This window comes from Sus scrofa, chromosome 10 (genome assembly GCF_054392235.1).
Source record: "Sus scrofa isolate SSC_HxYL_T2T_F1_AM1 chromosome 10, Sscrofa_HxYL_maternal_Yorkshire_Landrace_v2.0, whole genome shotgun sequence".
Classification (NCBI taxonomy): Eukaryota; Metazoa; Chordata; class Mammalia; order Artiodactyla; family Suidae; genus Sus; species Sus scrofa.
In genome coordinates this window covers 56,754,485-56,781,168 of record NC_139392.1, presented here as the reverse complement: position 1 = coordinate 56,781,168, position 26,684 = coordinate 56,754,485, and the positions used below count along the sequence as shown (strand labels likewise).

Below are 26,684 nucleotides of genomic sequence, written 5' to 3'. Positions count from 1 at the left end.
CTGTCATCGTCATCACCACCATCACCCCTTCCAGTAATATCATGACCACCACCATCAGCACCATCAGCCTACCAGCATCATCTACACCACCACCATTTCATTACTGCCACTGCCACCATCATTACCACCATCACCAGCATCATCTCTACCACCACCATCATCATTGCCACCACTGCTACCACCATCACCACCATCATCTCTACCACCATCATCATCATTGCCACCACTGTCACCACCATCACCACCATCATCACCACCACCACCACCACCACCACCATCACCATCATCAGACTGGCTCTGGTTGACCCACATCATTTGTTTTCTCTTGCTTGTTTTCTGCCTTATTTACTTTTCTAGAAATTTATCTTCAGACCCATTTTGGTCTGTGGGTTTCACCTGCTATTGAGCAGAGCCCAGCATCTTCCTTTGCGTATATTTGAGGTTCTTGCAGGTTTCTGTAGTTACAGGTTAATTGAGCAAAAGGTTTCTGCCCTTTGTCTCCTCTTTGACATTAGATTGTAGTATACTGGCTTCATATACTAAGAAGAATCACTGGCTGGAGTATTTTGGCAAAAACAAATCTAGACACAAATGTGTATTGGCAGCAGCAAGTACACAGTCTTCTGTCATAAAATTGATAACGCCATTCTTACGTACTGAATGTTTGAGTCATTGGTAAGCCTCTCTGGTTTGAGAATTGTGAAACAATGTTATTAAGAAGATGCCATTCCACGTGCCCTATAGATTTTGCAATAAGGTACCTCTCTTCAAGTTTATTGTAGTAAGCCGGAAGGCAAGACACACCTGCCGGAGAACAGCAGATGAACTTGGGTATCTCCATGTGGTTGCAGTGAGAAACCTTCTGAGTATGTTGATGCCTCTCAAACCACAAGCTCCACCTGTTTTCCCCTACTCTGCTCATAGCATTTTAGGTCACTTCATAGGTAGAGACAATGGCCTCAGTCTTTGGATGAGCTCCCACTCCTAGTGAAGCCTCTGACACGCAGTGGTTGGGCCCTTGGACACTTTTCATCAGGCGCTGCTGATCAGATCACATCCTCCTTGGACTCATTGAATTTTCATTGTGCAATAGCTTTGGCTTTCCTTGCACCTACGGGCTTTGCCAAGAACTTTGTGTTTCTTGCTTTAAGTTTCAGCTCATCACTAAACTTCATTTTGCAAAGTCAAATTGGAGCTTTGAAAGCCTCACTGACCATCCTCAGCCATTGACTTTAGGTTTTCATCTCCAGCTGACAAATGGACAAGAGCTTCCTTGGTCCCAGTCCCACACTCCCTAATTTGGATCCTCATGAGAATTAGCATGAACTAAGTCTAACACGTTTCCCCCAGGAGCTTCAAACGCTTTAGGAGGCACCCACAGGTTTTTCTGGTGTCTAACTCTGCACCCTTCAGGGTACTGCTGACCAAACATGTGATTTTGGTACAGGAAGCTTCAAAGCGATTTGATTAACCCAGTTGCCAATGGGAAGCAGTGAATCCTGCAGTGGCATTGGATTGCCTCCTCCCCTCTCCTCCATTTTTGTTCTGTTATCAAGCCCATTGAAATTCTCTGATAAAACTCAGAGTTTAGACATGACTATGCAAAACTGAAAATGCATTCGGACTTGGTATTGTGTGAGGCAGCATAGGGCGTAGGAGATGCAAGACAGGCTGTCTCTGTGGTTTCGATTCTGGGATGCAGGAAGTAAGCAGAAAAGATATATTAGTTTAGCAAAAGTACAAAAGAAGGATATGTGAATTAATAGAATGCTACAGAAGTTAAAGAGAGTAAACTAAATACTCATAGGGGACAGCTTTTGCCTTGGACCTAAGAATGGTGAAGGCTGGAAGTCCCGTTGTGGCTCAGCTGGTTAAGAACCCAACTAGTATCCATGAGCATGTGGGTTCAATCCCTGGCCTTGCTCAGTGGGTTAAGTATCTGGTGTTGCTGTGAGCTGTCGTATAGGTCACAGATGCGGCTCAGATCTGGCATTGCTGTGGCTGTGGTGTAGGCTGGCAGCAGTGGCTCCAATTTGATTCCTAGCCTGGGAACTTCCATATGGCGTGGGTGTGCCCCTCCTCCCCCAAATGGTAAGGGCTTCTATAAGGAGAACTTGCTTGGTGGACAGAGGTCTTCAGAGGGATGATGGTGTGTAGGCAAAGAACATCCTTGGGGAGCAAAAGGATGTTTGAAGGATGGTTAAGCAACTTTTGGATTAAGTGCAGAGAAGAAAGTACCAGGACCTAAATTACCTTTGGGGCAATTTCTGTTCTTTGCGAAAGTGGTACCATTTGAAAAGATGGACGGACCAACTGTCCAGAGGTTCTGAGTTTCGATTTCAGCTTTCACTGTCCCCAAGTGACCTTGGACGTATCCCAGAGGCTGTGTGGGTTGAGTGAGTCACCTGTAAAATAAAATTGAAAAGGTGGACCAGCGAGGGAAGGTCGATGCCAACCACCAGCAAGTACTAAATGGTCCATGGATGTCACCTTAGGACAATCCAGGTTTAAGCCCAGGGTTTGAAATAAAGCGTCTAGTTTGTGAAGGAAAGCATTTGCCTTCACCACTTTCTAGGCACCTAATACTATGATAGCACAGGAGTTTATTCTAGGATTTTGCCCATTAAACATTTTCTAGAAGGCTCTGGGAGCATTTTCTCTGCTTTCCGATGAAGGTAAACTGCTCTGCTGACATCCCAGCTAGCCATCATTCTGTCTCCAAAGTGGCACCATACCCCGCAGACGCCCAAGCCGGCAGTTTTCTATAGGATCTCTCCAATGACAAATGTGATAAAATTTGCTTTTTTAGATAGCAGCTGCATTTTTCTTCCGCTCCCTCTCGCTTCCTATCGACTCAGCAGTTTTCCTTTTTGCTCCAGATAAATTGCTGTTAATTTAAATGTACTTCAGATCCTTGCCATTTTCTGGCTGATTGCTTCTGAGTAATAGGAGGAAAATGTGTGCCTGTTTGAATGTAAAGAAATCTAAAGGGGTTGGAAGCCCGAGGGTGGTAAAAAAAGCACAGAGCTCCACTGACCTTCAGCCCCAACCAGTCCTTCCCTTTGAAGAGGTCCAGAGCAGATCCGGAATCAGCAAATAGCAGAGACCAAGGTTCAGGACACATCTGGGTTTTTTTCTTCTCTGCTTTCAACTTTCCATCACATTGCTCCTTCAGCACCTGCTTCTTGCTCGTTCTTATTTAGCTCAGCTAGTGTAAGCAGTGGTGACAGAATTTCTCTAGAGTTGTTTTTGATAAAGGAACTGTTTTCGAGATAACTGCCGCGCACCATCGGAATTCTGCAAATGCCTGGGAATGTCACATTGTCAAAATATCTATATTTCAGGCTCCGAAGCTAGACAGCTCGTTTGGCTGCTAAACCCACAAGATGTTCAGCCATTTGTTGTGGTCTAAAAACTTTCCCCCTCACTAGGAGAAAATAATCGTCTATTGTTTTATATCATTTTTGTGGCCCCTTTTGTGAGTTTCTTATAACGTGGGGGGGACACAAGTTGTAGGATCCTGGTGGGTAAGTTGGGGTCCTAATTGAATTTTACTATCAGCTGCTTGGAAACAACAAGGCACTGGGTGGCATTTCCTTATAAATTGTCGTCTTTAAATCAGACTAATTTTTCACTAGATGGTGGCGTCTCTTAAGGGTATCAACAGTATGTCAAGATCAAGGGTGTGGAGATGAGGCCTTCTGGAGGGAAGGGGGTTGTGTAAGTGATGGCTTCAATGCAGACACTGGGTGTCCCTTATCACTGGAACAAGCTGGCTCTTTCCTCAAGAAAGACATCAAGTGTGTTTTTCAGGGTGGCTTCCACTTGCTTTTATCGCAGGCGTGGGTGGAGCTGAGGTCTATGTTCTTGAGAAGGATGCATCACAAAAGGCAAAGCGAAAGAAGGTTGAAGAGGGACAGGGCATCAACTTAAATGGGGGCAAATGCTCTTGCAGGCTGAGCGAATGGGGATGAGTCCAAAGGGTTTGCATTTAGCCAAGCAAATTGTGTCTCCCAAGTGTAATGATGAAAGAGCCGTATTTGGGGGGCGGGGGTCGAGGAAGGAATGGCAGAGGAAAGTGGCAAATAGAAGCAAAGGAAGAGGGGCCTGATTCTGATCAAGCACTGACATCAGTAAACTCTTTGAGTTCTTGTGCCATAAAGCCTGTGGAAATAAGGTTTGCATCAGCAGTTTCATCTGTTCTGTTATTTTAATCCAATAAACCCTTCAAAATTGAATGGGCAGAGAAACTGGTATATTGAATCAACACATCTTTTTTGTTTGGGGGTGATGTCTTCTATTTGTATCACCAAGTTTTTCCTGTTTTTATTGGCAAACTTGACATCCTCATATTAATCCTCTTGTTTCAGTGGGAAGGAACTTGCGATCCACCCTCTTAAAACCTGAAAGCGTAGCGGAGGTGTTTGGTTAGTTCGTTTGGCGTCTTCCAGCTCCTCGCCAAGGTGTGCTCTTAAACTAGCCCTGTGTGTGTTTGCCTGGAGGCTGAACTTGTAGCAAGAGGCTTGAGACAGATATGCAGGAGACCTCATAGCACCACTGTGTTCTTCCTAAATTCTTGGTGTTTTGTGGGTGATTAAATCCATAAACGATATTTGGCATCTGTTCCCCGTTCTTTTCCTGAGAACTTGGAAGGGCAGGAGAGAGAAATGCCATGGAAATTAAGCTCCATAGACTCTTTGTGTTGTTGTAAAGGATGATACAGATTGCTGGTGGTAATTACAGCTCTGGAGGCAGATGACACCAGCACTTGGCAGACCAGACACCAGGTTGAGGAAGATCGAAGAGTCTGGAGGGTTGGGTTTAGACGCGTCTCCCACAGTTGAACTTGAAAAACCCTCGGAAATGTTTTTGGGGGGGGTCCTACTATGACGCCATCTATTGTGTCACTTATCAATCTGATGAAGGTTCCTGCAAATTATGCTCGGAACTCTCTGTCATAGAGCCTGCCCTGTTCCTGCTGGGTTTTCATGGGTAAGTTCGGAGAGAGTTTGGACCCCCTGCACAAGGACATGGCAGGGTGGCCACGGCATCAGAGGTCTTGGGTCAGAATCTGAGCTCCATACTGTTATTGGACCTTGAGCTGAGCTGCTTCACTCTCTGGGCCTCAGTTTTCTCACCAGTAAAGATGGTACAATGATAGAATCTGTCTCATAGAATTGTGATATTAAAAGAGCTGATTTGGATGGAGCACTTAGAAGACAGTCCAGCTGGAAGTTGATTAGCTATTACCTATTCTGCATCTATGGTCTATGAACTATTTGAGGTCAAAGAACTCTATTTTCTTTCTTTTTTTTTTTCATTTTCATTTATCGTGTATTATAGTGTCTGCTATTTGGTCAGTGCTCAGTAAATGTTTGCAGAATTAATTGATATTAAGTATTTTATATGTTTTAAACATTATAGGTACTATATATGTCATATTGTGTATGTAATAGTATACATACAATATAGTGCACGTTGTGTGCTATATATATCATGTGTTATACAATGAATACTACATATTTATCATATGTATAGTATGGTATGGTACTTAATAAAACTTAGGCAGTCAATTTTTTTTGCTTTTATTTTTTATTTATTTTTTTTAGGGCCGCACTCATGGCATATGGAAGTTCCTAGGCTAGGGATCAAACCAGAGCTGCAGCTGCCTGTCTACACCACAACCACAGCAATGCCAGATCTAAGCCTTGTATGTGACCTATGCTCATGACAACACCGGATCCTTAACCCACTGAGCAAGGCTAGGGAATGAACCTGCGTCCTCCTGGATACTAGTCGGGTTCGTTTCTGCTGCACCTCAGTGGGAACTCCAAGTTAATTATTTAATAGTAGGATTCTGGAAAAATAATATACATCTTTGTGTGGCTTAGCACTTCACCAGTGAAAGCCAACCAGTTGTCTGATCAGGCTGAGTAGTTAATCAGTTATTTTAGGAATAATTTGGCTATATAGGTGGCAAAAGAAAATTAGGATTTAGGTAGATATTTGTGGTTAAATTCTATTTCTTTCCTTATATATACAAACTATCCAGGGGTCATTTTACATTGTGCACAGATGTCCCCTCCTCAAATCAAGATGTAATCATCGGATACAGTTGTGGGTGGAGCTGGGTTCAGAAATCCTTTGCGATTCTTTCCTCTATCGTATGGGCCACGTAACATCAGTTTTAAGTTTAAAACGAAGTTGCTCAGGGAGTTCTATCATGGCACAGCGGAAATAAATCTGACTAAGAACCATAAGGTTACAGGTTTGATCCCTGGCCTTGCTTAGTGGGTTAAGGATCTGGCATTGCCGTGAGCTATGGTGTAGGTTGCAGATGCAGCTCGGATCCCGAGTTGCTGTGGCTGTGGCTGTGGCTGTGGCTGGCAGCTGTAGCTCTGATTCAACCCCTAGGCTGGGAACCTCCATATGCCTCAGGTGCGGCCCTAAAAAGCAAAAAAAAAAAAAAAAAAAAAAAAAAGCCAAAAAACAAAACAAGGAAGTTGCTCAATAATGAGGCTCCCGTTGTCTCCCGATTTCTGTTTTGTTATTACATTTTCAAGCATATTCCATGTGGTGTCTTAATTTTGATGTTTATTTATTATGTTCTTTTAAAAGTGATTGTTATTTGCATGTTTATGTCCATTGATTTTTCTTTTGAGCATGACTTATGTTTTATTTTGTGTTTCTTTTAGGTTTTGTTTTGTTTCATAAGATCCCACTGGATGGGTAACTGAAATAAAGGAAAAGACAGAGAAGGGGGCTGTGGTGCTTGTTGGTTGATGCTGCCTTGTAAGCTGGACTCTTGGGGCTGGCGTGGTTTCTCCCGCCCGGGACAGGCCATTTCTCTGGGGTTTTCTGCTAGAGGTGGGTGGTGTTTGCAGGAGGTACTGCTCGAAGCCTGCAGGTGCTGTGAGCTGTGAACAGGGGCCACCAAGGCAGACTCAGCTCACAGGCAGCTAAGCAGAAACTCAAGAAAACATTTTAATACTTCTCTTTTGATCTTACAATCGTTCACATGCAAAGTTGAAATGAAATGCCACCGGATTGTGTTTCTCTTCCGAAAAGTGTACAGTTTGACCATCCTGGAAATATGTTGCTTTTCATTGTTTTCTGTGTATTAAAGGTGAACTGCAAAGTTAAAAAAAAAAAAAATGTAGGGGCAGGTATAAGTACACACTAAACATAGTCTAATATCCACTGAACACAAATTTTAGCTTTCTCACTGCTACCGTTTAATCGCTACTGAATTCAGAAAGGTCCCCTTTCCCACCTAGAACACAGTGACTAAAAGCGTTAAGGGCATATACGCTGTTGCCGTGGGAACTCGTGGATGCCACTGTGCGGGTCTTTCCTTCGCTGGCCATGAAGGTCCAGAGTCATCACGATGTCCTTACGTTGATCAGCAGGCCAAAAAAAAAAAAAAAACAAAACAAAACAAAGAGGAAACGGAAAAAAAAAAAAAAAGAAACCATTTGATGAGGGGCTAGGGATTCAGGTTTCGCACAGTCTGTTTCCGAACAACGAAAAGAGAGAACTATATACATACGGTGCATATGTCCTTTTCTTTGACCTCTGCCACCACCTGCCTTTTAGAAGTTTGCCGAGTGAAGAGGCCATGGCCTCTCATGCTGTTCCCATGACAGAACTGTAGCTTTTCTACTCTGCAAAGGCCTGTGAGCAGAATGGCTGGCCTGCTGTGAGCAAGAGAGGAGAGTCTAAGAAGGGTAGTCCCCCTACAACATACGAGGCTCCCGCTGGGTTTTCCTGGGCCGGACAGCTTTTCCTGACCCCAGGAGCCCAGAGGTGGCAGGTCGCTCGTGAAAATATGCTTTGTGATGTCCAGCTTCAGTGCTGAGAGGGCAGCCTTAAAGCGACAGCATCCTGCCTGACTCTTCCCGAGGACACCTGTGACACGCCCTCGGCCATCACAGTGGCCTTTGCGAGCAGGATCCCTGTCCTGAAGAGAGGCTGGGCTGACCCTGCTCCGCTTTGCACCTTTCTCATTAGGGGAACTTCAGAGCCGGGCTTGGAGCAATTGTTTGAAAACGCAGTCGGCTCAGACTCTTCATAACGCCTGCACATAGATGCTGTGGCTGAGATGGAAACTTAACAGACGTTTTTAAAAAGCCTTTGGCGGGGGGGGGGGGGGGGGGGGGGGGAAATAGTTACTCAAGTTTTGCAGTTCAGCTTTAAGGTTTTCTAGATTTTTTTAAACTAGTCCATCATGTTTGGAAATGTTTTGAATCCTGTGTAACCAAGGCATTAATCTTCATCAACCAGGATCCTTTTTAGGCCCCCACTTGAGAGCAAAAGATGATCCCTGGTGAATATTTTATACTGTATCTTTTACTTTAGCCACTAAATATGTTATTGCTTGATGCAGACATTTCACAGAGGCCTATGGATTACAGCACTGGATTGAGCCGTCTATACCCATGCCCGAAAGAGGTGCAGTTTCTCCAAAGGATAAAGTTCTCTTCTCAGAACTTGTCTTTCCCAAAAGATATTTGAGTGTGAGGGCAGCTGACCCTTGGCCTAGGAAGGTCTGAATATTCTCTGGATTTTCCCTTTTTCTTGTTGCTGCTGAATGACAGTTCCTGTCGCTACTTAGATTTTGATCTTTCTCAAAGGTGTTGATTTACACAAAGGCCAGCTAATTGCTGAAATCCTGGCCCCTGAAAGCAAAATGAAATTCAAACTGAGAGCCCTGCCGAGGCCAGGGTTCTTAAATCTTGGCCATTTGCTACATTTTTCTTAAAAGCTTCAGTGCTTTTCCCTAGAGCCATAAAAAGGCAATGAACTGTTTCAGGACTATTTTATAAGTATCCCAGATCCTACAAGAAAATGTTTAAAAAAAAAAAAAAAAAAAAAAAAGGGATATTGGTACTGAACAGCTCAAAGAGTTGCAGGCTAGATTTTTGTGTTTAAAGGGAGAAAAGTGGACAGATAAGGCAATTGAATCTGTCAAGGAGTGGTTGACATCTAGAGAACCATGAAAACAGCAGGCTATGAGAAAATGGTTTTGGATGGTCTTGTGTTCTCTGCTCTTCAGTTGTTAATCCCTGAAGACCTCAATCAGTAATCTGGTGTCTCATTTCTATGCTCCAGACTGCTCCTCTCATCCTTTGCTTTTATTTTTGTCTTTTTGTCTTTTCTAGGGCCGCACCCATGGCATATGGAGGTTCCTGGCTAGGGGTTGAATCAGAGCTGTAGCCTCCAGCCTTTGCCACAGCCACAGCAACGCGGGATCTGAGCCTCGTCTGTAGCCTACACAACAGCTCATGGCAACGCCAGATCCTTAACTCACTGAGCGAGGCCAGGGATCGAACCTTCAAACCTCATGGTTCCTAGTCGGATTCATTAACCACTGAGCCACGACGGGGAACTCCTCATCCTTTGCTTTTGATGGCCCCTTTAAGAAATCTTTTTCCAGCCTCCTCAAGGGCTGGAAAGTGCAGCCCTCCGGAGGGAGAGGTGGCAATTCTGCTGTAATCAAGTCTGTCACCCTCCAACAGGGACGCAGCATTTCAATGCCAGGCAGGTGTCCTAAATGAACAACGTGGGCCCGGCGAGTGAACACCCTCCCCTGCAAAGGGACAGCTATCCCCCGGGCCCAGGCAACCCGTGCCTCCCAGGAATGTGGGCTCAGATTTTCCAAACCTTGGGCTTCTTTAAGAGAAACTTGAAACCTGAATTTTTCTGTGAAATGTCCCTATTTTTAAAAAAGTCGAGCTCAGTTATTTTTAAAACGGTATGTAGGCCAACACAACATGTCTGTGGGCTGCCAGTTTGTTACTTTCGTCTTCAAGCAAGATCTTTGTTCTCTCACCATGTCCTGCTCTCCTGCCTTGGCCAACACGCTTGGTGAGTGTCACTACCCCTGAGTTCAGCGACCTGGGGATCTGCAGCCTGTCCCTTAGTATGGGGCTCTCCTGTGAGTCTGCTAGCTGGGACCCTGACTCTCACACCCACCCTGCCTGGGAACTCTCCCCACCCCCACCCCCCTGCCTCATGGGGTCACTTCCATGTGGCCAGAGTCAAGAGAGTGTGTCCTACTCCTCTTTTGTTGGATGCGACTTTCTTTTCACCAGTGTCTGTGTTGCTTTGTCCACCTCAGATGACAAAGCACACAGCCCCAGGTCATAGGTGTCCTCAACATACTGATACAGACAGGGGTCACTTTGCAGTACTGCAGAAATTGGCACAACATAGTAAATCAACCACAATTAAAACAAAAAAAAAGTAAAATTAAGTAAGTTAAGAAACAAAAAAAACCCATACTGATATGGCCATTGGTAAATAAACACACGTGCCATCTTCAAGAGGCGTGATCCTGGCCTTTTTATCTTGAATTGGGTCCCACTAGACCTTCCAAGGCAGCTGAGAGAAACTCCCACTGTCATCACAGGATCCATCCATCTGAAGCCAAAGAAGGTCCATCTTGCAGCAGGAAAAATGAATCCCCACGTATTTTATAGACAGCTGATGCAACGGTTTGCCCTCCTGGGCTCCAGCAGGGACTGGTTTCACGTGGACCCACTGAGGCTTCTTTCCAAGAGTAGGCAGCAGAGAGGAGACAGAACAGTCCCAGCCCCAGCCCTGCAGTGCAGAACCCAGAGAGTCGCTTTTGGCGCCAAACTCTGCAAGGAATCCTGAATTACACCCAGAGCGGTGGGGGGCTTACAGCTCCCCTTCAGACAGAGTAGAGACCGCCAGTATTCAGCAGTTGGGGGAATAAACAGCTCAAGGACTACAGGCAGGAATTCAGGTCACTGCCAAGGGTGAGGACCAGCATAATGGAGGCTTTTTCTCACTCTTTTTTTTTTTTTCCCCTTGATTCTCTTAAAATCCCTAACTTTTTTCTCTCACTCTAGCATTCTAAATTGACTCCATGACAAACTGGGGGTTTATTTTTATTTGCTTTATTAGGTTGCTTTGCACACACTGGTTTTGTTGTTCTGTTGTTGTTGTTGTTTGTTTGTTTTGCTTTGGTTTGTTTTTCCACTGCAAAATGGAATTAAAATACTAACTGGGACTGGTACTAACTCTTTCTCTCCCTGCACGTGAGAATGGATGATGTGTATGCTTTCATCTGCTCTAGTGCTTTCTGTCTATAACCCCTCCCTTGCTTTTCATCTAATTTCCTCCCACTCCCCTTTCCTCTTCTTCTATCCATACTCTAGTTATCGAGATATAGACGGATTCTGTAAAATCCAGGGGCTTCACAGGGTTGCTGCATCCAGCCACATTGGCTGTGCCATTTCTGTCTGGTCAAGGTGGGTGGAGCCCACCCCCCCTCCCCGCCCCGGTCGGGGCTTATACCACTTAGCCAATTGGACTCCCAAGAAACTGGAACAGAAGCAGTCATTCTATTAAATGCTTCTGCTGTGTTCACACACCTACAGCGCCTGCACACCACGTCAGGGTTGTTCAAGGGCACCTGGGAAGGTTAAAGACCCTCTGGGAGAGAGCACAGAATAATTTTCTGCGGGGTGCTGCCAGGCCGAATCAAGTGAACAGAATTCCCGATCCAGAAAGTGAGATGAAAACAGTTGTCGCAGAAGGCAGTTTTCAACTCACGTTAGCCCGTGTCTTTGTTTGGGTCTTCAGGGACAAAAGAAACTCCCAGCCTTCTGATTCTGACAGTGAGAGCCTCCTGAGTTTAATTCATACTAATGTGGCTCAGAGCCCTGGGCTGGCCATTCGTGAGTGCCTGAGATGGGTTGACATCGGCCGTGTCAGGAGTCTTAGTTTTCATGGGAAAAGAAGTGTGTGGGAGGCAAAGAAAAGAACGAGACTTTCACCACCTTTATTTTAAAACAGTCTACTTAGGAACGGAGCTTCTAGAGACAAGTATAAAATAGCCAGAGATTCTATTCACAGTGTACAAGTGTGTCAAATCATCACATTATACATTTTAAATAGCTTGCAATTTCCTTTGTTGATTATACCTCAACAGAGCTGAAAAGGAAAAAAAAGAAAAAAATAACAAGAGACTCCAGAGAAAGACAAATCCTTGGGTTTCACTCATGTTGCGTTCAGATGCATTTGCTGTAATCCATATAGGCCGTCTGTGAATCATTCTTATGCCCTGTGTTTTGTTTTGTTTTGTTTTTTTTCCAATTATGTTCCAGGTCTTAAGTCATTTTTTTTTTCACATTTCCTGTAAATAGTGGATAATCGTTTTTTTATTTTATTTTTAAGTGCTGTGTTAACAATGTGGATAGACCATAAATGTACTTGCTGAATTCATACATTTTTTTTTAACAAGCCAATAAAGTTTTATAATTCATCTCCATGTGTCTTGCATTTTCTGTAGGGCCTTGTGTATCTCCCTCCCTTCCTCAGACACATACCATCACCCCGTGTGTCATTGGTGGGTGTTTAAGACTAAAGGTGTTAGAAGAAAGTGTGATAAATGTCACTGGGAGTTTGAGTGGAGTCCCAAACACACTGTACATTCTGGAATACATCTCTTTTTAAAAAGGACTTTTACCATTTCCGTCAGCGTGAGTTAAACATTTATGATTTCCTGATCCTGGCATGGGATATATTTTCCTTGGCTAAAAGGCAATCCTAAACAACAACAACAACAACGTTCAAAAGGATTAAGAAAACAAAACACTCATATCCTGTAGGAAAAGACCTTTGGTCTTTTATTTGATTTTGCTTTATTTGGGGCTGCACCCTCGGCATATGGAAGTACCCAGGCTAGGCAGGGGTCGAATCAGAGATATAGCTGCCAGCCTACACCGCAGCCATAGCAACCAGAGATCCTGGCAGCATTTGCGACCTACCCCATAGCTCACAGCAACGCTGGATCCTTAACCCACTGAGCGAGGCCAAGGATCGAACCTGCATCCTCATGGATACTAGTTGGATTCGTTTCTGCTGCACCACAATGGGAACTCCTGTGTCCTTTGGTCTTTTAAAAACCTGGGGTGACTCGGGTCCTGCAGGAGGTAGACTCAGTGCTCTGTCTCTCCATCCTGAGTGACTCTGTGGTGAAGTGGACATGATGTCTTGTGCTTCATGGGAGGGAAGAGACAGGAAGATAAACGGGCGTGGAGAAAAGGCACCACTGACTCTTAACTGTTCACAATGGTACCCATGTTTCCCATCGCTTTGGTCTCCACTTCCTGCCTGGCCACGCTGTCTTTTCCTCATTTTCCCCTTTGAGGGTAGCACCTAAAAGCAAGGTTCCCAGCTCTGATTTCATCCCACACTGCTTTCCTTTTCTCAGGCAAGGGTTTTGCTCCCAATTGAGGTTGTGCGGATTGGAAAAACGATGTGACCTGATGTCCTATCGAGCTAAGGATGGTGACCCTCTTCAAGGACCCTATTTAGCGCTGGCAACTTGTGATTTTTTTTCTACATGCTCTTCTAAATTTGCTAAGAACAGGTTCACCTACTCTTTGAAAGATGTAGGAGAATGTGAGGTGGTGAGCACTGGACTCAGACTATGCAGGTTTAAATCCCATCTCTGCTCACAGGCTTAATGACCTTGGGAAAGTGACTTCATCGCTTTGTTCCTCCCTCGGTGAGGAAAAGGGGAATGGGGCCTGCCGCCCTGGCCTCCCGAGACAGTTAAATGAGATCTGAGATTGGGCGTAGGGGAGGGAGGTTCATAAAAATACTTGGAAGGAGTCAGGTGTGCACCGGGCTCAGGTGCGCTTCAGCAAATGCCCTCGAATCACAGACTCGCTTGAGTGTATTGGTCATACAGCAATTTCGTGGGTGCAGGTAACAGAGTCCAAAGGCAGAGGGACGTCACTTCCTGGGCCATTCTGGATGTGGTCCGAGCAGAGAAGTCTGCTTTGGAGCTATCTCAGGAGTCCTTCTTAAGGACTCGATCTCCTTAAGTCTGCACCTGGCTCTCTCTCTCTGCCCAGCTGATTCCTGAACATTGATCACCATGAGATTTGATTTTTTTGGTTTAATTTTTTTGCTTGTATAAGGCCACACCCGAGGCACATGGAAGCTTCCAGGCTAGGGGTCGAATTGGGAGCTGCGGCTGCTGACCTGCACCACAGCCACAGCAACATGAGATCCAAGCCGCATTTGCAACCTACACCACAGCTCTTGGCAATGCCGGATCCTTAACCCACTGAGCGAGGCCAGGGATCGAACCTGCATCTTCATGGATACGAGTTGGGTGGATGACCACTGAGCCACAGTGGGAACTCCAGTCATGATTTTGATCGAATAAGAGGATAAGGTTTGTTTGGGCCTGTATTGTGATTATTCAGTGAGTTTGAATGATGCTCTGTAGTTTGAGGATTCTGGAAGCAAAGCATTGAAGGTCACATCCCAGAGATGGTCTTCCACTTTTGTTCTCCTTTTACTCATTCAGAATTTTTTTTTTTGTCTTTTTGCCTTTTCTAGGGCCACTTCCCGCGGCATATGGAAGTTCCCAGGCCGGGGGTCTAATCGAAGCTGAAGCCGCTGACCTATGCCAGAGCCACAGCAACATGGGACCCCAGCCGCGTCTGCGAGCTACACCACAGCTCACGGCAACACTGGATCCTTAACCCACTAAGCAAGACCAGGGATCGAACCCGCAACCTCATGGTTCCTAGTCGGATTCGTTAACACTGCGCCATAATGGGAACTCCTCATTCAGAATTTTTAATCATCTGAATGGGGTCTCCATTGACTTTAACTTGAATTCTCCATTTGAAAAATCTTTGGCTAGGAATAAAAATAACAAACCAACTGGCTGAGAGATTGTTTGAAAGGAAAGACTCATTTCAAGTTCTCTCAAGCCTTGGAAACAAGTGTTTACAGGCAATGGGCTACAAATAACTGTTCTGCTTCATGAGGTAATTTTTCATAATAGCACTGGCAGGCCACACGTGATTGGTCACATTTGAAGGAATACAATTTCATTTATCTAAAAATACTTTGTAATTTGGGCTTTCTTCTTAAGTCATTTTAAGGAAGTGGCACTGAAGTATTACCGGCACTTAATTTAAAGAACTTTTACTGTTGTTACCACTCTTCCTAACACATTTGTTTTTCCTTTTCACTTTTTTTTTTTTTTTGCTTTTTAGGGCCACACCCAAGGCATATGAAAATTCCCAGGCTAGGGGTCATCGGAGCTGTAGCTGCCGGCCACAGCCACAGCAATGCCAGATCTGAGCCACATCTATGACCTATGCTGCAGCTCACGGCACTGCTGGATTCCCGACCCACTAAGGGAGCCAGGGTTTGCACCTGAATCCTCATGGATCCTAGTCAGGCTCGTTAACTGTTGAGCCACAAAGGGAACTCCCCAACACATTTTAAACGATATTTACTATAGGATCTACAAGGCAGTCATAGTTGACAGGAATTGATTTTCAACTGTGTGCCAAGCATTGTTTTAAGCGCTTTGGCATTTTCTCAACAACCCTGATGCTACTATTGCCCTCATTTGAAAGGTTAGGAAACTGAGGAACAAATGATTGTGGAACTTGTTCTGGGTTACTTAGCTCACAAGTGGTAACACCAGGATTTGAACTCAGGTAGACTAGCTCTGAGCGCTGGGGCTCAGAACAATGGGTATGCGCTGGCCCCTTGAGTAGGATCTGGACTGGGGTGAGGCCAGCGAGGTGCCTATGGCACCACCAGGGCTATGCAAATGCCCTGTGGTCACTCCTAGCAGCACTAGCAGTTGAGCAGAGATTATGGTTGTCAAGATGTAGAAGTGTAAGAGTAACTGAAGTGCCTGAGAGGCATCCACTGTCCCAGAAAACAATCCCCCACCACCCCCAGTAATTCGTACCACTCACAAAGCCTTTGCCAATCTTGCCTTGCCAGTATGAGGTATGGCAGTGAACTTGGCACACGCTTTCTAAAATTCTTCTTATGAAACAGAGATGTTGCATCCAATATGTATTTGTGGCCAGATAGCTAATACAAACCCAGAGCATGCATGCTTGGGCCATTGTACTTGAAGATGGATTTGTTGGTTTTGATTGTTATCAAGTCCCTCTTGAGCTGGAGAACTTCCTTTTTCTAGGGAGCAGTCCCTGCTCCCCAGTGACCACGAGGGATGGCAGGGAAACCGCCTTGCCGGGGTGGGGGTGCCAGTGGGGGACTCACTGGAAAGGTTTGCTTGAGCCTTCCTCATGGAGAGGGTCTGGACTTTGGAGCAAGGTGTTGGGAGATGCCTGAATGGCTACTTGCCTTGGAAACACAACAAGACAGAGCAGCATGTGAACAGCGAGGTCTTGTCTACTCTCCTGTCTCCAAATGTTCCGTCTGCAGCCAGTGACTAAGGGAGATTGCCAAGGGCATGTACTGATTTTCCAGTCATTTGGTCCAGTCCCATATCACACACCGCAAGACCTGGGGCCTGTGTTTACTGAATTAAAATCTCTGCTCAACTGTAACCTAATGAATGGTAAAGGCTCTCCCTTTCTCTTCTGTTAAAAATTTGATTGTAGAGTTCCCATTGTGGCACAGTGGAAACCAATCTGACGAGGAACCATGAGGATGTAGGTTCGATCCCTGGCCTTGCTCAGTGGGTTAAGGATCTCGCATTGTCATGAGCCCTGGTGTAGGTCATAGATGTGGCTTGGATCTGGCGTTGCTGTGGCTGTGGTATAGGCTGGCAGCTACAGCTTTGATTTTGACCCCTAGCCTGGGAACCTTCATATGTCATGGGTGCGGCCCTAAAAAGCAAAAAAAAAAAAAAAAAAAATTTGATCGTGCTTTCAAAGAGGAAAGGCAGAGCCTCCTTGGTGTGGATTTGCCATCCCTCCATCCTTCTCTACTGACTCTACTAATTCTCATCATACAGATGCAGTCTTGCTGAATCACTAAATAAAAATGTAAGGCGTTTGCTTCAAGAATTAGAATTTAGCTTCAGATTAAGTGCAGGCAAGTTCACTAAAGACCCTTGAGCCCAGGGAGGAAGTACAGAGTCACCAGCGCTGTTTTGCCTTTTGAGGGAGTTCTAGGTTTTTAAGGTGAACTGCGACAGGCTCTTAGGGTGCTCGGGCTCTTCAGAGGTCCCTCTCTGGACTTACCTCCTGGATTTGGGGGAGGCTGGTGGGCTCTGTCCATTCATCCCTAGATGTGGGAGCAGCCCCACACTGTGGTCAGTCTCCAGTGCCTCACCATCTCTGTGTGTCCCTGTAACCTGCCCAAATGTCTCTACGTTGTCCCCACATCTCTTCACTTCAATCACGTGGAGTGAATGCTTTTTCCTTGATACAGCCCCAACTGAGACACATATGTATATACTAAATTCTTCTCCTATTTTTTTTTTTTTTTTTTTAGAGCCACACCTGAAGCATAGGGAGATTCCCAGGGTAGGGGTCGAATTGGAGCTGCAGCTGCCCGCCGACACCACAGCCACAGCAACACCAGATCCGAGCCACATCTGCAACCTACACCACACCTCATGGCAATGCCGGATCCTTAACCCACTGAGCAAGGCCAGGGATCAAACCCTCAAACCCGCATCCTCATGGATGCTAGTCGGATTCATTTTCATTGAACCACAATGGAAACACCCCTAAATTATTTAATACTTTATCTTGTTCCTTCTTACATGGAGTCTGTTCAAAATCCAGTAAATGTCATTTGTCAATTATTGGTCATTCATGAGCCAGGCATGGGAATGATAGCACAGTTAGCAAAACAGATGCCATCTTTGGCCTCGTGGACTAAGGTTCTATTTATAATGCTGACACTGTTAATGTGCATACTTTATACACGAGAAAAGGAAAGGCTTGGAAAGTTAAATAACTTATCCAAGGTCGCATAAGTCAGATCTGTCTGCCAATAAAATCCATGCTTCTGACCCTGCCTCTCTGAGGTCAGTGCCTTTTTTGTTTTTTTTTGTCTCCTTGAGGATCCCCAGCTGCAAGCTCCAAAATAATCATCGGCTCTGTGCTCTTCATCTTAGTGGCTCCAAGTCTTTTTGACCCAGTATAAACTGGCATAAACTGGTGAAAGGTATCACTGCCCTTGGTACTTTTTTTCCTTTCATTATATTATTTTCCCCTCTCTTATTTCCCTCTGGTTCCCTTCCCTCCCAACAGCAACACATACAAATATGCTTCTTATCCTTCCTTTAATTTTCACAATTAAATTTTAAATTCGCAATTGTTTGGTTGGAATATGTGCATAGAAATGAGACTGTGTGTGTGTGGGTGGGCGCAAGGGAAAAAGAGGCACCAGTAAGGAAAGACACGATAATTCACACACACACGAGGAATATCACATATGTTAAGCCCTGTTCAAATAAATGGGAAGTTAATCCCGGTACATAAACCATTTATACTGTTATCCTCTCCCCACTGCTCACTGTGCTTCAGTTCTCCTTAAAAAAAACTTCCCATATTGTATATATATTTTTTTTACTTTTTATTTCTACTTCCTTATAAATAGCAAAAAGTTTTGCTGAGAAGAAGTTATTACAAATCCCAAAAGGTTGGTGTTCCATTCTGAGCTCCAAGATAGAAGGATTGAGTGGATTTCAAACTTGGCCACATTTCTGACTTGGCAAATGCTTCCATCCTTATTTATGACAGCTTGGAAACTTCCATTTTCCAGGGCTTATAAACGATGCCGCTGATGTTGTCTCCCTTTTCTGCGTTGCTGTGAATGATGAAATAACCCTCCTGAAGGCTTCCTTTTGACATTAACGCTCGTAGCAGAGTCAGTGCGTCTGTCGGTGTGCGTCTGGGGGTCCGGGGGTGTCTTACTGTTTTCTTTCTTCTCTTCTTCTTAAGGCACATTCTACATTTTCACGCAGGCGGCGCCCTTCCCTTTTTCTGCCTTTCCGCAAAGCCACGGTCGGAAAGGATGAGGTCTGGGGTGTGGAGAGTGCCAGCCTTGTGGTCCTCATTGTGGCCACAGACGGCTCTGTGGCAGTCGGTGCCTTAAGGAACTGCACACCACTTCCCCAGATGGCACTTTAGCAGCGGGGGGAGGGGGGGGGGTGTCCCAGAGCAAGACAGGTGATCTGGAAGGTCTCAGGGAGCTTTTCCTGGAGGTGTGAGCTGGCTGCGTTTTGAAGCGCTCCCTGGCCCTTTTCTCACCCAAAAATTGTCCAAAGGGAGGCAGTCAGAGAAGCTGCCTCTTCCTCCTTCTCCCCACCCGCTTCCCCTCTTGTTCTCCTAACTCCATAGCCAGCTCCTGGAAGCTCACTTGTCTTCAGTTCTTTTGTTTGTCCTGTCTTTGGATTCCTGTCACCTCACAGAAGTTGGGAGCCTCTGATCAGTGTGTAGAGCTGATAGAGTTTTCTGAATGTAGGCAGTAGGGATTTGGGGAGAGGCAGATGCCAAGAGGGGATTAAAGCTGAAAGGATTTTCATCCGGAGAAACTCTTGTGGAGGAGAAGATGGAGAAGGCGCTATAAAGATGGGGGTGGGAAGGTCCGGCTGGGGGCAAGCCCAGCCTCCTCCAATGAGATGGGGAGAGAGAAGAAAGGCTGGCCAGGCATCCTAGGGGCCATTCTCTCAGAGGGACCATGCGCCCAGCTGTGGGGTCTGTGAGCCACAGAAGAGTTCCTTGGCTCCCGAGATGGGTCTGCCTCTGTATTCCTGACCCTGCTTAGCCCTTGTCGCTGGGTGCAGACTCTGTGCAAAGGAGGGGATAGATTGCAGAGTACAGCTGGCTTTCAGGGTGTGGCTGGGGCTCAGTCAATCATGGTCCCCGAAGTTGAGGGTTGCAGGGTGATCTCATGCAATAGGAGCTGTTTTATTTGTCTTCCTCTGAAGAAATGTGCTGGGTCTTCTCTTCTCCTCATCTCTCTGTAAAACAAACTGCCCCTCTGATGGCACCCTGGACACTCCTGGATGGACCCCCGGCATGGTACCAGTGTTCAAGGGAACTTTCGCTTCCTTTAGGGACCTACTATCAGTCACATTGGTTGAAAGGGCTTCAACTGTAATTGTTCATTAAAACAAATAAAGTACACAGACTGAGCAGGTCAACATTCTGAAATGTTTAAAATGTCATTTTTTTTTGGAGTTTCCCGTCATGGGTCGGTGGTAATGAACCTGACTAGTATCCATGAGGACATGGGTTCGATCCCTAGCCTCTCTCAGTGGGTTAAGGATTTGGCGTTGCCATGATCTGTGGTGTAAGTCCTAGACGTGGCTCGGATCCTGTGTTGCTGTGGCTGTGGGGTAGGCCGGCAGCTGTAGCTCCGATTCTACCCCTAGCCTGGGAATTTCCATATGCCACAGGTGAGGCCCTAAAAAGAGAAAAACAAAACAAACAAGATATCTCTTTCAACTCCAATCATATGCCTTTGAAGGGAATCCACCATAAGCAGGGAGAGAAGGCAGAAGCTGTAGCACCATCCACTAAACAGACATCTCTGCAGTTTGAGGGACCCAGAGGCCAAAGAGATCAGATTTATTTTTTTTTTAACTGAATGCACCATGAGGGGGCCCTGTGCTGTGGTTAATGCCCCGCCCCTCCTTCCAAACCTCCAGCTGAGCCAGGACAGCTTCCTTGCCCTCACCTCTGGAAGGCTGTCCTGAAATCCAGCCAAGTCTTGCTCCCCGATCTTTCAAACCCACTCTGTGTCTTCCACTCCCATCACCCCTGCCCTCCCTTCCCATTTGAGAGGTGCAAACAGGTCTTCCTAGCCCTTTGCTTCCATCCTGGAATCCAGCCTTTTCCTCCTAAATATGGACTTGAGCTGGTTGGTCCTGTACTATAAGGACCACCTCTGGCAACTCACAGAGCTAAGGAGGTCAAGTCCAAGCTCCTCAAAAGGGCATCTTCCCTCCAGTCTGGCTTTCCAGCCACCTTCTCCCCTTTAGTTCTCTCCCCCAGGCCATGCCCTCCAGCTGGTTTGAGCCCCTTCCTCCCCCCTCAACCCCCGCACCTGCTCGTTCTTCTGTCAAGAGTCCTTCCACTTGGCTGCCGGGTGACCTTAAACTTGGCACTTACCTCTCAAAGTCTCAGATTCCTCCTCAAGAAAACAAGGTCTAGGAGTTCCCGTCGTGGCTCAGTGGTTAACGAATCCAACTAGGTTCCATCCCTGGCCTTGCTCAGTGGGTTAAGGATTCACCGTTGCTGTGAGCTCTGGTGTAGGTCGCAGACGCGGCTCAGATCCCGCGTTGCTGTGGCTGTAGGCTGATGGCTCCAGCTCTGATTGAACCCCTAGCCTGGGAACCTCCATATGCCGTGGGTGCGGCCCTAGAAAAGGCAAAAAGACAAAAAAAAAAGGAAAGAAAACAAGGTCTAGCTCATGGGGTGACTGGGAGAATCCCATGGGAAAATTATGGCAAGTCCGTAGAAGAGCGTGTGGCACGTAGTCACTCAGTAAGATGATTATCTTTACGCTTGTCCTTTTTCATGACTCAGAAGACCCTTTATCCCAGAAGCTTCCCCAAAATTGCCCACACAGAATACAAACCTTCTTTGCTGTCCTCTAGCATCCCGCCATAGTTGAAGCTCAGGTGAGGAGAGCCTGGATCCTTTCTGGCTGCATTACGTTAAATTTCTCCAAAGCCCTGGACCACATGCCCTTCCTGACAGAAGTCCTCACGGTGCTTTCAAAGAAGCAAAGGAGGTGGAGGTAATTCTCAGTTGAGTTCACTTTTGTGGCGATCCGGGCTGGTTTCTGGATACAGCTGTGCAGGACGTCAGGCTGAAGGGCTCGATCAGAAATAGGGAGCTTCTGAGGTCAAGGATGTCAATAAAGTTTTCGGATCCTGAATGTGGTATAGGCAGAGTCTTCTGGGGAGCTTCACCAGTCCCTGGACCAGGAATATTCTAATGTATGAGTTTCCTAAGGCTGCTGTAACAAATGACCACAAACTTCATTGGCTTCAGACAGCAGAAATGTCTTCTGTCATTGTTGTGGAGGTCAGATGGCTGAAGCTGAGGTGTTGGCAAGGTTGGCTCATCCTGGTGGATCTGAGGGCCCCTTCCCTGGCTTCTGGTGGCTGCTGACAATTCTTGGTACTCCTTGACTTGTAGACACACTCTCACTCTGATCTCGGCCTCCTTCTTCATATCACCTGAGTCTTTTTCTCTGTCTCCTGTCTTCTTTTCCTCTTCTAGGAATAACAGTCACTGGATTTCATGCCCACCCTGATTTCAGGGTGATCTCACCTCCAGATCCTTCATTACATCTGCTGAGACATCACCTCCCCAGGTTCAGGGGTTAGAATTGAACATATGTCATTTTGGAGAGGCCACTACTGAACCCACCCTTCACCCCCCTTGAAAATAGACTTTTGCTGAGAGCTTGGGAGCAAAATGGATTGCCTGTTATGTGGCTGCCGTGTAGATGGGAAGTCAAATCCCTATTTGGCCCAGGCCTTGGACCCATTCCTTAACCTGTTTAACTCTCAGCTTCCTTTTTCATAAAATAGGGACCAATAACTTCTAGCACACAGTTGTGAGAATTAGCTACGAATGTATATATCTGGGGAGTTCCCGTCATGGCTCAGCAGAAACAAATTTGACTAGGATTCTATGGGGACGCAGGTTCGATCCCTGGCCTCACTCAGTGGGTTAAAGGATCCGGCGTTTCTGTGAGCTGTGGTGTAGGTTGCAGATGTGGCTTGGATCTGGCATTTCTGTGGCTATGGTGTAGGCCGGTGGCTATAGCTCTGATTCGACCCCTAGCCTGGGAACTTCCATATGCCACAGGTGCAGCCCCCAAAAGACACACACGCACAAAAAGAATATATATATATGTATATCTGGTATATAGTAGATTTACCATATAGTTCTTGTCTAGAATTATTCCCAATACTCATTCATTCCTTTAATAAAAATTTGAATCTCTGGCCATCAAGATCAAAGAGACATAGCACATGGCCACTAGTGCTTAGAAGTAGTTCAGTGTTTGTTGAATGAATAAAAGAAGGATCTGATCCGAAGCCTATCAGAGGTACTTGCCTTGTTCCAATCACTGGAAGAGGCCTCGGCAAGTCTCTTAGTACTGCTTTGTGCCTGCAGGATGAAGGATGATGCCAAGCCTTTAAAGGAAGCTCATTTGGGGATGATTCAAGTCCTTAAAGAATACAATTGCGTTATCATTTTGCTTCAGTGGCCTGCATACGTGGACGTGAGAGTGGGTTCCAGGGAGAATTCACGTAGAGAGGTAACATGGAGTGTCCCAATGAAACAAAATCTTACAGTGCCAGCTGGAAAACTAATGCCTTTAGGGCCCAAGCAGGTAACAGTCTGGGTTCTGGACACCCCAGGAGAGTGTGTTTCTTATTTAAAGAAGGCAGCTTCTGCTCATTCATTCTTTCAACTATTTATCCAGTACCTTCTGTGTCTTCTATGTGCCCCACACTGCTCTGGGTGCTCAGGCCATGGGATTGAACCAGGTGAAGCCCTGTCCTCATGGAGTTTATGCTCTCTGAACCCTGCTCCCCTCACCAGCCACATGGGAATCTGGGTCTCTTGCTGCCAAATCAGTTGCTTTTTTTTTTTTTTTTTTTTTTTTTTTTTGTCTTTTTAGGGCCACACCTGTGGCACATGAAGGTTCCCAGGCTAAGGGTCAAATTGGAGCTGTAGCTGCCAGCCTACACCACAGCCACAGCAACGCCAGATCCTTAACCCACTGAGCGAGGCCAGGGATCAAGCCTGTGTCCTCATGGATGCTAGTCAGATTCGTTTCTGCTGAGCCACAACGGGAACTCCAAATCATTTGCTTTTTTAAAGAGCAGAAGTCAGAATTATATGTCAGACCTCCTGATTTTTAAATGTTGGCAAATGCTATATTTTCAAAAGAATACTCTGCAGGCCAGACAGAACTTCTCTCTTGACTCAGTCTGACCTTCAAACTGCCAATCTCTGACCTTTGGAATTGGATCTCATGACCTTGACCTTAAGAAGCATTTTTGCAGTGTCTGGTGTTGAGCTAATTCTTATGTTTCCTGGCCTCAAGGGGAGTTGCTAATGGTTAGGTTCGGTCTGTGTTCCCTGGGTTTGAATATTCCTTGGGGCTTCACCTCTGTAGTACCAGGTGGCTAACCTTCATCTTTCAGCTTTTCCTTTCTAAATCCATCTCCAAATCTTTCCTTTTCAAGTTCTCCCAAGCTTCCAGGAATCTCTCGGCACTGTCATCTGGCCCTGAGCATTTCTTCTCTGGAAGGTCAGAATCTCACCCGGGTTAGTCTGCCTTTAAGCCTCCCTTCCTGGCTCTGCCATCCCAATTTCCACAGCCTCGGATGCCCAACCCTAAGTGTGATATTAATTTCTCTCAGAGGGACATGGGTTTAATAGATTTTTGTAATTAACATTTTGTAAAATTGGAGCTGTCATGCTTTATGGCAGACTGATACAAATGTCTATAATTACATTTTTGGCACTACATCTTGGGAATAGTCTAGAAATGTTTGTTTTAACCCCTTCCTAAAGCATTCTGATTTATAGGCAGGCCTCTCTATGTACACCTCCAATGGGCCCAGTTGCCATGACAACCCAGAACATCATTTGTCAAGGAGCTATAACTTCATTCTATGTTGAAGCTAAAAATTTATCTTTTAGGATTTATTCTTATGACAAGGAAATTTTGCATTTCCATAGATGTGCTTCTGCTCCCTAATTCTGCCTGTCGTTGGGAGATATTCAAGCTTCGAGGAAAGATTTTCCAGCGAATAAGACAAATTTTCCACCTTCCATCTTCTCCTCCAAACAGATGAATTCTCTTATCTATTCCAAAGAGAGCTCAAATGGACTCATTAATAACCCCCTACAATAAAAGGAGAATTATCCCCCTTGTGTCTTTCAATCAGTATGACTTTTGTTTCTTTAAAAAAGTGAAGTTAAAGTTTTTTATTGGTTGATTTTTTTTTTCTGGCTAGTAAAGTTCAAAGGAAGGGAAGGAAGAAACTGTCTGTCAATCTCGTCTACGAGCTGGGGAAGAGTGAGATGTTTAGTTGTTATATTTACTTGTGTCACCTGTGACTCAGGGACTGTGGACTCAGTGGCTATTTGTAGGTCCAGGCAAATATATAAATCAGTGCAGTGGGCTCCCGTCCCCATTGCACACCATGTCTAAAGAGTGTCCTTTCTTTTTTTTTTTAAACTGTAGTTGATTTACAGTGTTGTGTTAGTTTTTAGTGTACAGCAAAGTGATTCAGTTATACACACACACATATAAATATATATGTACACACACATATATATGTATACATGTATATGTGTGTGTATATATGTGTATGTATGTATACATATATATGTGTGTGTGTTCTTTTTCAGATTATTTTCTCTTATAGGTTATTATAAATATTGAGTATAATTCCCTGTAAAAAGGGTGTGACTTCTTCATTTCTGCTGACAGAATGTGGACCATTCTACAAGATTGTCCATTTCATTTTATTTTTTAAAGAGAAGCCAGAAATCAGTGTTTCTAGATGAAACGTCCTGATTTTAAATCATTGGCAGGGGAATTCCCTTTGTGGCTCAGTGGGTTAAGAACCCAACATAGCATCCGTGGGGACGAGGGTTCCATCCCTGGCCTTGCTCAGTGGGTTAAGGATCCAGCGTTGCCGCAAGCTGTGGTGTAGGTCAGAGATGTGGCTCGGGTCCCATGTGGCTGTGGCTACAGCAGAGGCCAGCAGCTACAGCTCCAATTCAGCCCTGAGCCTGGGAGCCTCCATATGCTGCAGCTCTAAAAAAACACACAAACAAAAAACCAAAACAATACCACCAAAAAAGAAAACGTTGGCAGACCATGTGTAGATTTTTAAAAATAGTGTAAGAGTCAAACAAAGCACATCTGAGGGCAGGGTTATTCCGTGAACGCCCGGATGCCATCTCTGCCCTATGCCATGTTTCCCAACAGTTTAGAAGGGCTTTCCTTCTTCCACATTGAACAACTAGACCCATTTTGCTCTCAAGCTCTTCTTGGGATCTGATTTGCTAAGTAATCTTTCTGGTGGCCTCCCTGGGGGTGACGTTCTGCCCTTATGCACACTGGGTAGCTGTCGGGCTCCAGATCCAGTGTGAGAGGAGCCCGTGATGAGGGGCGCATCTCAAAGACCCGTCACGCACGCCTCCCTGACATCCCAAGACGGATGGGATGGCGCGGTCCATCGGACGCCTTCTGGGATTGTTCATGGATTTATGACTCTCTCTTTTTGCCTTTGACGGATGAGGTGGTTTAATCCTCTTCAGTAGGCTTCATATTTTTCCTTTGTACTGTGCACTCCTGGATGGCCGTCACCTTTCCACTAGAGCTAGCAGGGAATTTTTTTTTTTTTTTTTCCTCACGGAATCTGAAGGTGTTTTGTTTCTCATCTATCAATGAGAGAAAACTCTAGTAATTCTTGACTATGCCCCCAAAACCATGTGGGGGCAGAGCTGCTCTGTGCTGTCACTCCTCCAGAATAGAAGTGGCTTAGGGGCCCCCGTCCTGCACTTCGTGACCCTCCTCGCCAAGCCGGCTTGCAGGTGGATTGAAGGCATTGTGGGACTTGTGTACATTATGCTGAAGATGGAAGCGCACCGTGGCTCTGGATGCTGGAGCAGGTTAAGAGATGCTCGATGCCCTTCGGACCCCACAGGTGTCTCTTGCCCGTCTTGTCTTTCGCAAACCTCTCCCGGGCCCTACTGTCTAGGATCAAGCCTTCCTGAGAGAGAGCCCTACCAGTCCCTGGTTTCCTTCACATCTGTGTGCAAAAGACCAGCCCCTGGAAGGCTCTATGCCACCTCGTCTCATCTAAACCAGGCAGGGTATATGGTGTTTTTATGAAT

At 45.7% G+C, this 26,684-nt stretch overlaps 1 protein-coding gene across 9 annotated transcripts in view; it reads left to right on the top strand.

Moving 5' to 3' along the window:
- NTRK2 (neurotrophic receptor tyrosine kinase 2) overlaps positions 1-26,684 on the top strand; it is a 394,884-nt gene that overhangs the window by 159,292 nt on the left and 208,908 nt on the right. For 2 of the 9 annotated variants that reach the window (XM_021064650.2, XM_084979794.1), the window contains exon 13: positions 6,696-7,155. The exons of the other annotated variants lie outside the window; for them this stretch is intronic. In XM_021064650.2, the coding sequence (XP_020920309.1) occupies positions 6,696-6,733 (38 nt within the window). In that variant the 3' untranslated portion in view covers positions 6,734-7,155. Of the gene's footprint in view, positions 1-6,695; positions 7,156-26,684 lie in introns of those variants that run through there. 9 annotated transcript variants of the gene reach the window in all.